We start from the raw sequence: 17,837 nt of genomic DNA on the forward strand, positions 1-17,837 counted from the left end.
GGGACATGACATTGTCTTGGCGGATAAGGCAAAAAAAATCCAAAGAGCTTTTACAGATACATAAAGGGTAAAAGGGTGACTAGGGAGAGGGTAGGGCCTCTTAAGGATAAACAAGGTCATCTATGTGCAGATCTGCAAGGGATGGGAGACGTCCTAAATGAATATTTCTCATCAGTATTGTTTTTGTTTAAATATTTCTTTACTCTCCTTTTTCACATTTTCTCCAAAATTTACACCCACCAACAATAAATAATAATCAGTAACAAATATGTCAATCCCCATATCAATAACAACGATCCCATCCTCCCACCAAACCCCAAACATTCGCCCACATGTTCACATAAACAAATGACAAAAAGGAATCAGGAATCACCCATAGCCACCATTAACACACACCGCCCCCCCTCCCACCCACCCCCCCAACTAATGTTGGATGTGATCCAGTTCTTGAAAGTGCAAAATGAATAATGCCCATGAATTGTAAAACCCCTCCATCCTTCCCCTCAGTTCAAACTTAACCTTCTCAAGAGTCAAGAATTCCAACAGGTCCTCCCGCCACGCCAGGGCACAAGGTGGAGAGGTTGCTCTCCAACCCATCAGGATCCACCTTCGGGCGATCAACGAGGCGAAGGCTACAACATCTGCCTCTGCACCTGTTTCCAACCCTGGCTGGTCCGACACCCTGAATATGACCTCCCGAGGGCCCGGGTCCAGTTTCACGTGCACCACTTTAGAAATTACCCTAAAAACCTCCTTCCAGTAATCCTCTAGCTTTGGACAGGGCCAAAACATATGAACGTGATTTGCGGGGCCTCCCCTGCAACGTTCACACACATTTTCTACTCCTTCAAAGAATCGGCTCATCCTCACCCTCGTGAGGTGTGCTCTGTATACCACCCTCAGCTGTATCAGCCCCAACCTCGCGCACGAGGTGGAGGCATTCACTCTCCGGAGCACCTCACACCAGAACCCCTCCTCCATATCCTCTCCCAACTCTTCCTCCCACTTTGCTTTGATCCCTTCCAGTGGTGCCTTCTCCTCTTCCAAAATAGCTCCGTATACCGCTGACACTACCCCCTTCTCCAGTCCCCCTGTCGTCAGCACCTCCTTCAGCAATGTGGAGGCCGGATCCTCCGGGAAGTTCTGTATCTCCTTTCTGGCAAAATCTCGAACCTGCATGTACTTCCCCCTGCTCCAGCCCATGCTTCGCTTCCAGCTCCTTCAATCCTGAAAACCGACACCTAAGAAGCAAATCTTTCAGTGTCTTAATCCCCTTCTCCTCCCATTTCCGAAAATGAACATCCCACCTCCCTGGTTCAAATCTGTGGTTCCCCCGAATCGGCATTTCCCTTGACCCTGCCCCCAACCCGAAGTGTTGGCGAAACTGCCACCAAATTCTCAATGAAGCTATTACCGGACTCCCTGAGTACTTCGCCGGGGCTATCGGGAGCAGCGCTGTTGCTAGTGCTTTCAATTCCGACCCCCTGCACAAACTCTCCTCCATTCTGAATCCCACTGGGAATCAACCCCTCTGACCCAGCTCCGCACCTTCTCCACATTCGCCGCCCAGTCGTAATACATCAGGTTCGGAAGACCCAAACCCTCTGCCTGCCTTCCCCTCTGTAGTAGCACCTTTCTAACTCGGACCACCTTCCCTCCCATATGAATGACGTAATCCTTCCCTCAATCTCTCTGAAAAAAGCCTTTGGCAGGAAAATCGGCAGGCATTGGAAAATAAACAGAAATCGCGGCAACACATTCATTTTAACCGCCTGTACCCAACCCGCCAGTGACAGAGGGAGACCATCCCACCTTGCCAGATCAACTTTCACTCTCCCCACCAAACTAGAAATGTTGTACCTTTACTCCCGGGCAACCTGCACCCCCAGGTACCTAAAGTGAGTCCCTGCCCTACGGAATGGCAGCCCCCCCAGCCCCGGCCGAGACACCACAAAATACTCACTCTTGTCTAGATTTCATTTGTACCCCGAGAAAGACCCAAACACTCGAAGCAGCTCCAATATTCCGCCTATCGACACACTCGGTTCCAACACATATGACAGCAAGTCATCGGCATATAAGGACACCCTATGCTCTATTCCCCCCCCCCCCCCCCCCCCGCACTATTCCTTTCCATACCCCCAAACTTCTTAATGTGATGGCCAGTGGCTCAATCGCGAGTGCAAACAGCAGGGGAGACATAGGACATCCCTGCCTAGTCCCACGGTGGAGAGAAAAGTATCTCGAGCTGATGTTGTTTGTGAGACCACTCGCCCTCGGCTCCTTATATGGTAGCTTTACCCAGTTCACAAATCTTGGTCCAATCCCAAACCGCTCCAGAACTGCCATCAAGTACCCCCATTCTACCCGGTCGAACGCCTTCTCAGTGTTCAATGCCACAACCACCTCTGTTTCCTTCCCCTCTGCCGGTGCCATAATGACGTTCAATACTCTTCTAATGTTTGAAAAGAGCTGCCTCCCTTTCACGAATCCCGTCTGATCTTCACCTATCACCTTCGGGAGGCACTCCTCCAGCCTACCCGCCAGTACCTTCTCTCGTCAGTATTGTTATGGGCCAGGGTTTAGAGAACCCCAAAGTGTATCATGGAGTTCACCTGACCCACAACTTTTAATAGATTGTGATATGGGGAGCACATGGCCCACTCTACAGGTGTGATACAGCAGAAATGGAAAAGTATTTTTTAAAAGCAAAACAATGTTTATTCTATGAACTCAAGTTAACCTTTTTAAAACATACAGTGAACATCTTAGCAACCATCAATTCAAATACAACCCCCAAAGAATACAACACTAAGTAATCCTTAATAACTTCCCAAACAACATCCAGAAGACAAAAGAAACACCTTTTAACAGAAGCACATTAGGTTTACATTCATTACTGAGAACATTTATAATTCTGAATTCACCAAATGATCAAGAAATAGTCTATTGATGGCAGAGAAAACAGCAGTACACCTGCTTGGTCTGGCTTCAGCTCCGACACTGAAAACAAAACTAAAATGCACCCTGCAGCAAATAGCCTAAAACGAAAGTAAAAAGCTGACAGCCCAGCTCCACCCACACTCTGACATCACTGATAAACACCCATTTCTTAAAGGTGCATTTCTGAAGCACCCATTTCTTAAAGGTACTCTCACATGACAGTATTTACTGTTGAGAAAGGCACGAATGTTAGGGAAATTGGGGAAATAAAAAGTGATGTCTTGAGGAGTGTACATATTTCAGAGAAGGGGGTGCTGGAGGTATTAAAGCGCATCAAGATAGATAAATCCCCGGACCTGATGAAATGTATCCCAGGACGTTGTGGGAGGCTAGGGAGGAAATTGCCGACCCCCTAGCTGTGATATTTGAATCATCGACAGCCACAGGAGAGGTGCCTGAAGATTGGAAGGTCGCAAATGTTGTGTCCTTGTTTAAGAAGGGCTGTAGGGATAAGTATGGGAACTACAAACCAATTAGCCTTACTTCTATAGGGGGTAAATTGTTAGAAGGTCTTCTAGGCCCAGGATCTACAGGCATTTAGACAGGCAAGAGTTAATTACGGAAAGTCAGCATGGCTTTGTAAGGGGAAAGTCATGTCTCACCAATTTGATGAAGTTTTTTGAAGGGGTAACCAAGAAGGTAGATGTGGGCAGGTCGACATTGTCTACATGGTCTTTAGCAAGGCCTTTGACAAGGTACCACATGTTAGGTTGTTGCAAAAAGTTAAATCTCACAGAATCCAGTGTGAGGTAGTCAATTGGATACAAAATTGGCTTGGTGACCGAAGCCAAAGGGTGGTTGTGGAGGGTTGTTTTTCAAACTGGAGGCCTGTGACCAGTGGTGTGCCTCAGGGATCGGTGCTGGGTCCACTGTTATTTGTTTTATATATTAATGATTTGTATGAGAACGTAGGAGGCGTGGTTAGTAAGTTTGCAGATGACACCAAGATTGGTAGTGGACAGTGAAGAAGGTTATATAAGATTGTAACAGGATCTTGACCAATTGGGCCAGTGGGCCGATAAATAGCAGATGGAGTTTAAATGTGAGGTGATGCATTTTGGTAGCTCAAATCAGGGCAGGACCTACTCAGTTAATGGCAGGGAGTTGGGGAGAGTTACAGAACAAAGATATCAAGGGGTACAGGTTCATAGCTCCTTGAAGGTGGAGATACAGGTGAACAGGGTGGTGAAGAAGGCATTCAGCATGCTAGGTTTTATTGGTCAGAATATTGAATACAGGAGTTGGGACGTCTGGTTGAAGTTGTACAAGACACTAGTAAGACCACACATGGAATACTGTGTTCAGTTCTGGTCATCCTATTACAGGAATGATATTGTTAAACTAGAAAGAGTGCAGAAGAGATTTACGAGGATGCTACCAGGATTTGATGGTCTGAGATATAAGGAGAGGCTGGATAGGCTGATACTTTTTTCCCTGGAGCGTAGAAGTCTTATAGAGGTCTATAAAATAATGAGGGGCATAGATAAGGTAGATAGTCAACATCTTTTCCCAAAGGTAGAGGAGTCTAAAACTAGAGGGCATAGGTTTCAGGTGAGAGGGGAGAGATACAAAAGAGACCAGAGGGGAAATTTCCTCACACACAGGGTGGTACATGGACAGGGTGGGTATAGAGGGATATGGGCCAAATGAAGGCAAGCTTAGTGATAGAAACGGCGGCATGGACAAGCTGGGCCAAGGACCTGTTTCCATGCTGTGAACATCTATGACTCTAATATGTTTGTTACCGTTTTGTGGATATTAAGATATATCTTCCACACATTGCATTTTATTTGTAATGTAACATTCGATTTGCTTTAATGTGGGTTTTTGTGCATTTTAAACGTTTTGGTTGTAATTTAACAATACAATGCAACATTGCTTAAACAATGATGCTTATACATTTTTCATGCTGTCTTCCACCCAATGGCTTCAATGCATGTAAGTAACTGTGATTGACGTTAACTTTTCTCCCTTATTCTATCATTTTTTTATTGTTTCTCTCATCAACATTTAAAAGTTAAAGCCGCATTACATTTTGTTGGAAAACCCAGTTTGTATATTTGCTTAATAAAGATTAAGCTTTTGAAAAGCAAATTGATATGAGGAACTCAGGAGTGCAGCAATTAGATTCCTTGCTTTACTTTTGTTAGTGCAGGCATGCTGTCCAGCAGCAAATTTGCCAGCCTATTCACCTTGATCTGAACTCAACAGAACTATTCGATGCACAGTAAAAGACTCCTGGACTTCTGATACCTCGCTCGCCAAACATGTTTTCTCTGTCATCTGTTCAAGCAGTGATGTTACGTCAAGTCCCACGCCTCAGCAGCTTATTCTTCACCCTCCTCTCTCATTCCTCGCCCTCCCATTCAGTACTGTAATGAAATTTTGTATTGGTCCTCCTGTCAACTGAGAAAGCGGTGGCGTTGTCGACAGTAATTCATGGCAGAGTGAGAGTAGATGTTGCTTGAGGAGAGGTGGAGTAATGGAAATATATATATTTGGATTGCATTTATATGTCTCTCCTTAGATGTCTTCCATATTGAAAGTGACCCACTTCTCTAATTCCATGGTTCTCAGACCTTTTGGTTGAAGTGACATCCACAATCCAAATACTAATACAGTATAATACCCAGAGAATGGAAGTGCTGCATATAAAGAGTAGAATAGAATCCCTATAGTGCGGAAGGAGGCTATTCGGCCGATCCGGTCTGCACCAACCCACCGAAAGAGCACCTTACCTAGGCCCAATCCCCCGTCCTATCCTTTGGACACTAAGGGTCAATTTAGCATGGCCAATCCACCTAACCTGCATATCTTTGGACTGTGGGAGGAAACCAGAGCACTCGAAGGAAACACACACAGATGGGAAGAATGTACAAACTCCACGCCAACACTCACCCGAGGTTGGAATCGAACCCGGGTCTCTGGCGCTGTGAGGCAGCAGTGCTAACCACTGTGTTACCGCTCCACCAAAGAGTGTTTTAATAATGCTTTTTGAACATCAGGTATTTGCTTATGTTTATCAGTGAGGTTGGTGTACTTGCTCCTCCCTGCAGGATCTGTCTATCCTTGTCAGGAGCGCAGAGAGCAGGAATATGGCAAGAACAGAGTGCAGAGAAAGCACCAACGAAGCAGATGAGAGCAAGATCCTGGATTCATAGAATCATAGAATCCCTGCAGTGCAGAAGGAGGCCATTCAGCCCATCGAGGCTACGCCGACCCTTGGAAAGGGCACCCTACCTAGGCCCATTCCTCGCTCTAACCCTGTATCCCCACCCAACCTTTGGACACTAAGGGCAATTTAGCATGGCCATTCCACTTAACCTGCACATCTTTGGACTATGAGAGGAAACTGGAGCACCCAGAGGAAATCCAAGCAGACACAGGGAGAAAGTGCAAACTCCACACAGTCACCCGAGATCTGAATCGAACCTGGTTCCTGGCGTTGTGAGGCAGCATTGCCAACCACTGTGCCCCCCCCCCCCCAAAATTAACAGGAGCACTGGGTCAGCAAACACATGGAAAGATCAAGTGCAGACCTTCGGCTGCCACTCATTCTTGGTGTTGGCCAAGGTACTGTCACATTATTTAGCAGACCCCCTAAAGAATGCCAGGGGTCTGTGAACCCGGTTTTGAGAGCCATTGCTCTAATTGAGGGTATTACTGGAGAAACAAATTTACCACTGACTCCTCCTGTGATAACATTACACTGTAATGATTTATGAATGTTCAAACTGCGGAGAGATGCATTATTAAATGAACATTAATGATCTTAATTAGCTACACTGTTTTAGGATGTGTTGGCCAAATGTTTGTGTCAATGCATAATGATACATTATGAAAATATAATGCAGCTTTAACTGAATGATTGAATTGCCATGTAAGACTCATAATTTCCCTGTAAGTATGCCAGAAATGATTTGATGTTTATTCTAATTGGCAACAGCAAGAATGAACTCCAGTTTTTCATTATGAACTATATGACTTTAAACCATTAATGACGCGAGTGGCATTTGCTTTAATAAAATGTTGTGACTGAAGATGAAGTCTATGTGGCTTTACCATTGACCTTAGTTAACAAAAACCCTCCCATAACTCCAATGCTCCCGGCTTCAAACGGGATGATATATTATCAACATGTAAAAGAGACTGGAAGCCAGCCCCCAGCTCCCCAATAGATTGCCCTCAATCTGTCTTTAGCAAGACCACCAACATATTAAATGGACACTTAGGGCTAAGAAAGGAGAGAATCTTGCAGACAAATTAGTATTTAGAAACGCCACACATGAATGCATGTTATGGGACCTACAGCGCGCCCATTTTGTTGGTGCGTCAAGTCTCCTTGGCTCCTGACGACACCGATTAGGTAGCCACAGATCATACAAGCACTTCTTCAAACCCTGGCTTAGAATTTCCTTAAAACGCACAATTATTTAGAATGGTTCCATGCATGTATGTGAGGAAGGTTTCAAAAGTGAAATTTAACATCTGTTTCAATTTGCATTTTAAAGTGGGAGGGTAGAAAAAAAATTAAACGCTGCCAAGTTTTGCAATTTTCCATATTAACCTTTGTGAAAAGTGAATTATTTCACAACTTTTCCCTTGTCAAAGGAACAAAAAAAATCCCTTTATTTCCTTCTGCTGGATTGCAGCTTAGATTTTCTTTGGGAGCTCAATGCTACAAAATGTCCATTGGCACTAAGAATACTGCCAATAAAGCCTGTGAAAATACTTACAGAAAAAAATAGGAGTCTGTATTTAATTTCTATAATCGATTAAGGTGTTCAGCAAAATAGTAGGATCATTCAAGATGCGTTTTCCCATCCCAAGGAAGTTTGCTCTTTAAAAAAAGTTGATGTGCAATGATTAGTTAATATTTTTTGTTCCAAGATGCAGGTATATCCCACTAAAAGCAATTTTACTCAAAACAAGATATGCACATACAGCATCTTACAATGAACCCTTTTGTTTTTACTAGATTTTAGCTAAAGAAAAAATTTGAATCCAGTTTTAATATCATCCATTATTCAATTGTATTATCAAATACATTTAATTTCATCCCATTTTTTTAATATAAAAAGTATTTAATCTCTGAATAACTTGAATTAGCGATAATTATTTTCAATTTGGCACATCAAATCCTAACAAATATGAAACCTCATGAAAATTTCCAGGAATGATAAAACTTTTCTCATGCAGTTTCGCTGTTTTGTAAATTAATTGTCATGTTCATGATATGCAACTTATTCTCCCAATGGGCTTCCTTTTCAGTCTTTGACCAACTAGATCTTGTCACGTACGAAGAGGTAGTAAAACTACCAGCCTTCAGAAGGAAGACGCTAGTGTTACTAGGTAAAAAAAAATCTTAATTTTGTACAAAAATTGAAGAATGGTAATTAGAAAAAAATAATACCTACATTATATTTTAAAAGTGAATAAAGATTTTTTTTTACCACTTTTCCTTTTTTTTTTGTTTGCGGAAAAGGTGCCCATGGAGTAGGGCGAAGACACATTAAAAACACTCTGATCACAAAGCATCCAGACAGATTTGCGTACCCAATTCCGCGTAAGTGGTGGCCTTTGAAATGTTGTGCTTGTCTGAAGTTGTTTTTTTTATTCGTTCATGGGACATGGGCATCGCTGGCTGCGCCAGCATTTATTGCCCATCCCTAATTGCCCTTGAGGAGGGCAGTTAAGAGTCAACCACATTGCGGTGGGTCTGGAGTCACATGTAGGCCAGACTGGGTAAGGACGGCAGATTTCCTTCCTTAAAGGACATTAGTGAACCAGATGGGTTTTTATGACAATCAACAATGGTTTCATGGTTATCACTGGACTTTTAATTCTAGATTTTTATTGCATTCCAATCTGTAGTGGCGGATTTGGACCTGGGATCCTGGAGCAGTACTCTGGGTCTCTGGATTACTAGTCCGGTGACAATACCACTACTCCACCACCTCCCTCTTAAATTCTTCAATCAAAGTTGCTGTGGTTTGTTGGACTACCATGGAAGTTATATATGATATATGGCATTTAAACAAGCATAGATGTCAATCTTAATCATGTGAAAGATCAAAACTAATACCATGTTACAAGTCTCACATGTACTTACTGACTTGCATTTTCACCCAAATTGGAGAATGCTCTCTGCTAAGGGATTCTCACAATCAAAGTCTTCAGAGTGAGTGTCAGACTCAGAAATGGGCATTGTTGATATTCTATCATCACAAAGATACAGTGGGCAGATTCTCCAGTTGCCAACGCCAAAATCACGTCCGGTGATCGGCCGGAGAATCAATGTAGGCGCCAAAATCGGGGCAGCGATACTCCGCCCCTTCCAAAATGGCGTATTCTAGGAGTACGCCGCATGCTGTATCAACGGCCTCAGGACGTTGCCTGAGGCCCACCCACCAACGCTCCGCCCCCGATCGGCTGAGTTTCCGACGGCACGGATCTCTCATGGTATTATTTGTCGGGAACTCGGCGTGGTGGCTGCGGACTCAGTCCAGCGCCGCCACAGTCGGGGGAGAGTCGATCTGCAGGCGGGAGGACTTTGGCAGGGGCCGGGGGCACTGTTGGGGGGTGGTCCACGGGTTGTGAGCCTGGCCAAAGAGGGGCACTATTTGGCAGGCTGGGTCCGCGCGAGGCCGGAGCCATGTTGCACGCGCGGCCATTGCAGGCCGCCCGCATGCGCGGCCACGGACCCGGCAATTCTCCGGTCGTATTGGCAGCAGGAGCTGGGTGCTCTACGCTGTCTGCCTACTACCCCCTACCAAACGGAGGATCGGTGGCCGTTTTGCGCTGAATTTTCGGTCGTAAAACGCCGCCATTCCCACACCGGCGCCAGGACATGGTCTGAAAATCGGAGAATCTAGCCCAGTCTCCATCTTTTCTGGTTTTCTCAATGGTGAACTGCCTAAGGACTGACACAAACCACCCATCTGAGGTAAAGAAGTACAATATCTGCAGTCTAAGACCAAGTTTTGCTTGGGAGTCACGTATTTACATACCTTTGTATGTTTGTTGTATATATTTAAAAGACTGGTAAATGATGTGTGGAACTTTGTACAAATAATTAATAATTGGAATTAATAATAGCTCGAAATTACATCACCGTTGCAGGATTTTTGTAAGTATATTTCCTTCTCCTCCTGAAGACAGTAATGGGATACAGTCCCACGTGGACCAGTATTATCTCATGCTGTTCCTTGACCTGTACCTGAACTGTTGTTCTTTCACAATAGAAAGATATAAAGAGAAATTTACTTAAGTCAACAGATTATTTTTGCAAGGGAAGAGTGGACATTGGTCCAACTCTTGCTCAAGCAAGATATCTTATATTGTCAGGCCGGAGCCATGTTGTTTGGGGGGGGTGGGGAGGATGGGATCGTTGTTGTTAATAAGCGGATTGACGTTGTATTGGTTACCGTTTGTTGGTGGGGTGTAAACTTTGAAGAAAATGTGAAAATGGAGAATAAAAATATTTTTTTTAAATAAATGCATAAAGCAAGTAGTAGCCACATTTAAAAAAACATGAAAAATTGGTTTATTCTGGGATAGGAAGTTTTCAAAAGGATGTACAAACAATAGATTCAAAGATGAAAGGGGAAAAACATATTTAAAGAGAGATTAAAGGCTATATAATGGGTGTGATCATGAGATCTTGAAGAGCGTGTGTGCTGAGAACAAACCCGTGAAGCAGCTTGCAATTAACCTCAGACACTGGCAACATTCAATGTTTGTGGTAATTTTTACTGGAATTTTTATTGAGAAAATCTATGAGGACTATTGCTAAGAAGGGGTGTTTAGTTTTGAGTTTAACTGAGCAGCAACCTTTTGGGAAATGTTTGTAGACCTATTAACTGTGCAAATCTAATCTTGTGTGTTTAAGTTTTGTTTTTTTAAATAAATGTTTACATTCAGTATTAATAATTACTTTTTTTTTAAAATACCTTTAATCAGTTTTTAACATTACATGAAATAAAACAAGGTAAACTTAACCTTCTCCAAATACAAAAACTCCATCAAGGCCCCAGCCATACGGAGGCACTGGGCGGGGAGGATGACCACCACCCCAACAGGATACGCCTGCAAGCAATCAGCAAGGCGAAGGTTAAAACATCTGACGCCGCTCCTGTCTACAGCTCCTGCATGTCCAACGATCCAAATATGGCCCCCGGGGGATGGGCTCCAAATCCAAGTGCAAGATTGCCGGCATGGTGCTAAAAACAAGGCTCAAAATGTCTCCAACTTTGAACCAGAGCATATAGCAGCAGCATCTTGCTGCTGCTTTCAAGCTTGAGGGCCTTCTATTGGCCCTCCAGCTTTGTGAGCCATCCAACAAATCTACCTTTGGTCATTAATTTGACAATTCGGGGAAATCACAGGTGAGTGTTTCCCCACAGTGTGGGCCTTTGACCTTCATTTGAGCCTGTCAGCGAGATCCTGAAGCCTGCAGGGAACATTCTTCCCCCATGTCTCATTCACTGAACACCCCTGTGCTGACTGATGTATATTGGCCTCCGGTTCACAAACATCTCCCAACTTAAAGCTCTCATCCTAGTGTTTCATTTCCTTCATGGCTTCAACACTCCTCACCTCTGTAACCCCCTCGAGCACTGCAACCCCCTCAGACCTTTGTGCTCCATCTCCTCCTGCTTCCTTCATCGACCATTGGTCACCGTGTTTTCAGCCATCTAGGCTTCAGGTTCTCTCCCTAAAACTCTCCACCGCTCTCCTCCACTAAGATCTGTGTTAAGACCCTTGCTAAAGCTTACTCATTTGGCGAGGCTTTTAATCACCCCTCCTGTTGTCTACTCTTTTGTCTTGGTGTCAATATTTTGCCTGATTAAACTCCTGTGAAACAACTTTGAATTGTTTTCTGTGATGCAGGCATTATTAAAATGGAATTCATTATTGGCAAGATAGCACCCAGATTCAGATCTCAGCATGCTCGTTTCCTCCAAAGAGAAGAAGAATTTTTATTAGTATCACAAGGAGGCTTACATTAACACTGCAGAATAGAACATACAGTGTAGAAGGGGGCCATTCAGCCCATCGAGTCTGCACTGACCCACTTAAGCCCTCACCCTATCCCCGTAACCTAATAACTCCTCCCAACCTTTTTGGTCACTAAGGGCAATTTATCATGGCCAATCCACCTAACCTGCACGTCGTTGGACTGTGGGAGGAAACCGGAGCACCCGGAGGAAACCCATGCAGTCACGGGGAGGACATGCAGACTCCGCACAGACAGTGACCCAGCAGGGAATCGAACCTGGGACCCTGGCGCTGTGAAGCCACAGTGCTTTCCACTTGTGCTACCATGCTGCCCTATATAATATAGTTGTTTATAATCTATGTTACAGCTAAATCACTTCATGCTATGCAATTAATAAAAATCTTCAAATGTGATCATATCTTCATTAGATTTCAATGTCAACCCAGAATGTTTGGAATAAAGCATTATCTTGTTTCTGATTTAAACTGCTCTACTTCCAGGGAAGAAATATAGTTTGAGGAGCCAGGCATGAGTTGGAGCCTTAAATTGTATCTGTAATATCTCTCCCTAATGTAAAATTGTTTGTCTTCATAGATACTACCAGACCTGCCAGAAAAGATGAAGAAAATGGTAAAAATTACCATTTTGTTTCACATGATCAAATGATGCAGGATATTTCCAATAATGAATATCTGGAATATGGCAGCCATGAAGATGCAATGTATGGAACAAAGCTGGAAACGATACGCAAAATCCATGAACAAGGATTGATTGCAATACTAGATGTTGAGCCGCAGGTATTGATGAACTGTTGATGGTCAGTTATGGATAGGAACAAAACATTTGAATGTGAAGATTTCTGTTCAAGCTTTTGTTTTATTTCACAGTCCAAATTTAAGGAGTTTAATATTATTAATGGATTCGCCTATACCAATACTTTCTCTTTTTAACATGGCGTGCAGTGGTACAAGACAAGTGTTCATGTGCAATTTACAAGAGCCATGCTCGGCATTTATGTGTGTTCTTTGCACCATCAAATATTTTCTTATGGATAGATGAAAGAAGAAAGACAGTGTAGTAATATTAACAGAGCATTTAAATACTTCTATTGCTTGTTTACTAATAAATGCCTCATGTGAAAGAAGCACTAGTTTGTTATCAGACAGATATCTGGATAATTTAGCTATGATATTAAAATATATGTTGTAATAAGGCAAGGTGCAGTGCCGGTTTCTCGGTGACCAAACTATTGTCGGCAATTGCGGCTGAATCACACAGACCATGAAAGGCCCCTTACTGCTGATTAATGGATTTCATTTGAGTGGATAGGGATTCGGTAGTTGGGCTAAATCCCATTGGAACAATTCCACCCTCCTGATCAGTATACAGTGACCTCTGGTGGAAGAACATGTATGTGAACTTTGGTTGAGGAAAAGAATAGGCTTGCTCAATATTGTGCAAGTCCTTCTAGTCAAATAGCTCACTATTAAGGTTCACTGTACCTACCTGGGTGAGGTACTGAGGCAGCAAGCACCACCATACCTTTACCCCAATAATAGTCAATGTTTTCAGGAAAGGAGAAGAACGGAAAAAGTATCAAGAAAACTACATAATGACATACTATGATAAAACAGGCAACATTTTGCTGATGTTCATTTAATTATTCATTCTTTATAGGAATGTGCTATTTTCTGCATTTTAAAATGTGTGATCAGGTCAACTCTCCAATTTTGTACTTTTTACTAAATTAGCATGATTCAAATTCCTGATGAGAATCTAAAATCTGGTGTATGAACCTGGACCATTTTAGTAATAGCTCTATGCTTGCTTCATTTAAATATTCATCAAAGCAACAAAAAGAATCAATGCAATGTTCATTCTTGTAATGAAAATGGCTTTTTGAAGAAACTTTTGATTTGCCAAGGCCCTGATGGTCAAGCCAGCATTGGAGCACTGCAGACCAGGAAGATGCGTATTTGATCCACAAATTAACTGAACTTAAAGAGGGAGACCTGACATAAGCACCTCCGGGATAAGGAGATGTATGAGGCAAGGATCCCCAGCTCTTGATTGCAATTAATCAGAAGAAAATATACTTTTAAAACCTTCAGAGTTGCTGCTGCATTAAGTGTATTTCCAAATTTTCTATACATTTCAACAATAAAAGCTCTTACGGTGATTTTAAAACCTCTTCATTTAACCAACTCCTAACAACATAAATCCTAGATCTATGTCAAATCAAGTTCTATTCAGTGCTTTATATACTGTGAATCAGAGAAAGAATTGGAATGTTGATGAGATTTATTGTGCTATTAAAACAAAATCTAACCACAATGGAATGGATGAGAATTCACATTAAGCACTCCAGTGGAGTGACTAAGATTTGTAAGCACCTACCACAGTATGAACACCTGCGTTTTAAATTTTTAACAAAACATATTAAAAATTAGTAAATGTTTTTCCAGAATTTCATAAAGATAATGAGGATGAGGTTCTCTTTTGGCAGGTCAAGAATTAATTTAATTCATCTAAAATAAATAAGAAAAATCATAATTTGTATTTTATCTGCTCCCATTTGTCATGAGTGTCATGTGAGAGTCCCTTTAAGAAAAGTGTGTTTTATCAAATGGCTGCAGTGATGTCATTGTGTGGGTGGAGCTGGAATGTGATTCTGCTTTTTACTTTTGTTTTGAGCTGGAAGCTCTTTTTGGCTCTGTGTTTTATTTTGCTTTCAGTTGGAGAGCTGCATTCAAACCAAGCAGATGTATACTGGTGTCTCTCTCTCTATGTTAAACAAGGTGTTTAGATCACTTGATAATTGTGAACTGTTCTCTGTAGAGAATTCAAACCTACTGTCTTTGTTAAAAAGTGTTTTGGCTTATGGATGTTGTTGGGAAAGTTACTAAGGGTTACCTATAGAGTACTGTATCTTTTTGAGGGGTTGTTGGTGTTGGTAGTTGGTAAGATGTTTACTGTGGGTTTATAAAATGTTAACTGGATTCATAGAATAAACATTGTTTTTGTTGAAACATACTTTAGATCTCTGTTGCATCATACCTGTAAAGTGGGCTGTTGTGCTCCCTATAACCAAAATCTGTTAAACGTTGTGGGTCAGGTGAACTCCATGATATACTTTGGTGTTCTCTAAACCCTGGCCCATAATATGGGAGACTGCAAACTAATTAAGAATGAGCATATTTACAATTCCATTCCTCCAGTCAGTCCATTCTGGTTTATCTTCATTTACATATCAGCAGTTTAATCTGTTTCAGGAAATGACACTGATCTGAGCATTGGCAGACTTGCTGGAGTACAGATCAGAAAATGTTTCCTGAAATGTAGCTACCTTGTGGAGCTGAGGGGTTCATGTATTGGACATTTGTGGGAATTAAACATATGAATGTCGTATATGAGATGTAAATTTACCACATCCATGGTTTAGTTTAATGCTCAACGCAAGTTTACTGATCCTCTGAACTCTTTGTCCCATATAGGCACTGAAGGTTTTGAGAACTGCAGAGTTTGCCCCATTTGTTGTTTTCATTGCTGCCCCGACCATCACTCCAGGCATGACTGAGGTAATGAACAATTCTGTAGTTTTATCTTAGTTTAAATTTTGTGGATTTTGTAAGTCCTGTCTTATATTTTAATCTTTCACTGAACGGGAATTAGTTGAACTACATTGGTGATCTTTGAATGCTTAAATGGATATCCAATTACCAATTTAATATTATGACAACCACTCAATGTGCTTCTTAAAATTTATTCTTGTGAAACTGTTTGAATTTGACTCTGAGCCACAGCTACAGCTGAACAAAATGCCGTATGGTGAACAGAAATGTTTTGTTTAGCAATGGCATCAACAATTTTTCTCTCAGCAGTGATTCTTAGCTCTGTAGCTTTCTCTGTCTAAGGGATGTGCAAAACTAATTCAGTATCAAATGGATAATATTTTTGTAGTTAGCTCAATACTAGTAATAGTGATTGATGGACTGTAGAGATAGTTGATGAGAGTAAAACACTGTTTTGTCTGATGAGAAATTCTTAACAGCCTTAATGCCAACTTCAGCCACATTCCAATAGATCAGTTTTTTAATGTATTGTATTAAATTTGTATGTCTATATCTAATTCATTCAGTTTGACTTAAGGTAACTTCTGAACTATAGCAAAAACTTTTATGAAAGACATTCTGCTCGCTCTTCTCCATTCAAAAGCAGCCTAGTCTGACAATTGAATTTTCGGGCAATTGACACATTTCTGGAGTTCTTAACTAAGCTGCACAATATAGGCCCTTTTAGATGATGAAATGTTCCATCGCAGGCAATACTAGATCTGTCTTTGTAGAAGTCCATCCTCCTTTGTTTAAAAAAGAAAGACGAGCCACTCCTATACTGCTTTTCATGACCAAGGAACATCTCAAACTTCTTCACGGAGAGTACTTTTGAAGTGCACTCTCACTGTTGTAATGTAAGAAAAAATTAGATTTATGGACCAATATTTTGTTTTGTCAAGGTAATGTGAAATATTTTTCTGTATTTGAACCTAGTGTTCCTAAAAGAAATTGTATTTTTATAGTTCCTTGAATGTATTGAAATACCCCATAGCGCTTCACAGGAGTAAGCAGCTAACAAAATTTACAAGGAGTCATCAGGACAGGGGACCAAAAGCTTCATCAAAGATGTCGGTCTCAAGGAATATCTTAATGGTAGAGAAAGAGAGAGATGGAGAAATGGAAAGGTGTGGGAGGTGAATTTCAGAGATTAGGCCCACACAGCCGATGATCAGCTGCCAGTAGTGGAGCAAAGGAAATTAAGGATGCACAAGAGACAGGAACTGGAGGAACGCAGAGATTTTAGAGAGTTGTTGGACTGAAGGAAGTTACACATATAGGGATCAGCAAGACCTTGTGGGAATTTAAACACAAGAATGTTTTTAATTTGAGGCATTGGACCTGGAACCATTGTGGTCAATGAACACACAGTGATGGATCAACTCCAGTTTTGGATGAGTTCAAGATTATGGAAGGTGTAGGATTGAAGACTGGCCAGGAGCACATTAAAATATGGGGAGGCAGTGGCATAGTGGTATTGTCACGGGACAAGTAATCCAGAGACCCGGGATAATGATCTGGGGACCCAGGTTCGAATCCCACCACGGCAGGTAATGGAATTTAAACTGAATAAAATATCTGGAATTCAAAGTCAAATTCAAAGATAATCACCATTGTTGATTATCGTAAAAACCCATCTAGTTCACTAATGTCCTTTAGGGAAGGAAATCTGCTATCCATACCTGGTCTGGCCTACATGTGACTTCAGACCCACAACAATGTGGTTGACTCTTAAATACCCTCTGAAATGGCCGAGCAAGCCACTCAGTTGTGTTCAACCGCCACAAAAACACAAAAAAGGATGAAACCGGCAGACCACCCGGCATCGAACCATGCACCGGCAAATCCAGCCCTGCCGATCCTGCAAAGTCCTCCTTACTAACATCTGGGGGCTTATGCCAAAGTTGGGAGAATTGTCTCTCAGACTAGTTAAACCATTACCTGACATAGTCATACTCACAGAATGATACCTTTCAGACAGTGTCCCAGAAACCACTATCACCATTCCAGCAGAGGTGGCGGCACAGTGGTATACAGTCGGGAGGGGGTTGTCCTGGGAGTCCTCAACATCAACTATGGACCCATGAAGTCTCATAGCTTCAGGTTAAACATGGGTAAGAAAACATCCTGCTGATTGCCACGTACCGGCCACCATCAGCTGATGAATCAGTACTCCTCCATGTTGAACACAACTTGGAGGAAGTACTGACGGTGGCAAGGGC

The 17,837-nt window shown here is 42.2% G+C and overlaps 1 protein-coding gene across 12 annotated transcripts in view; it reads left to right on the forward strand.

Moving 5' to 3' along the window:
• caska (calcium/calmodulin-dependent serine protein kinase a) overlaps nucleotides 1-17,837 on the forward strand; it is a 783,320-nt gene that overhangs the window by 743,404 nt on the left and 22,079 nt on the right. For 7 of the 12 annotated variants that reach the window (XM_072513855.1, XM_072513848.1, XM_072513852.1 and 4 more), the window contains 4 exons: nucleotides 8,275-8,355; nucleotides 8,489-8,569; nucleotides 12,599-12,801; nucleotides 15,499-15,582. In XM_072513855.1, coding sequence (XP_072369956.1) covers nucleotides 8,275-8,355; nucleotides 8,489-8,569; nucleotides 12,599-12,801; nucleotides 15,499-15,582 — 449 coding nt within the window. The remainder of the gene's footprint in view (nucleotides 1-8,274; nucleotides 8,356-8,488; nucleotides 8,570-12,598; nucleotides 12,802-15,498; nucleotides 15,583-17,837) is intronic. The other 5 variants (XM_072513849.1, XM_072513858.1, XM_072513853.1 and 2 more) reach the window with 1 other exon arrangement.

This window comes from Scyliorhinus torazame, chromosome 8 (genome assembly GCF_047496885.1).
Source record: "Scyliorhinus torazame isolate Kashiwa2021f chromosome 8, sScyTor2.1, whole genome shotgun sequence".
Taxonomy (NCBI): domain Eukaryota; kingdom Metazoa; phylum Chordata; class Chondrichthyes; order Carcharhiniformes; family Scyliorhinidae; genus Scyliorhinus; species Scyliorhinus torazame.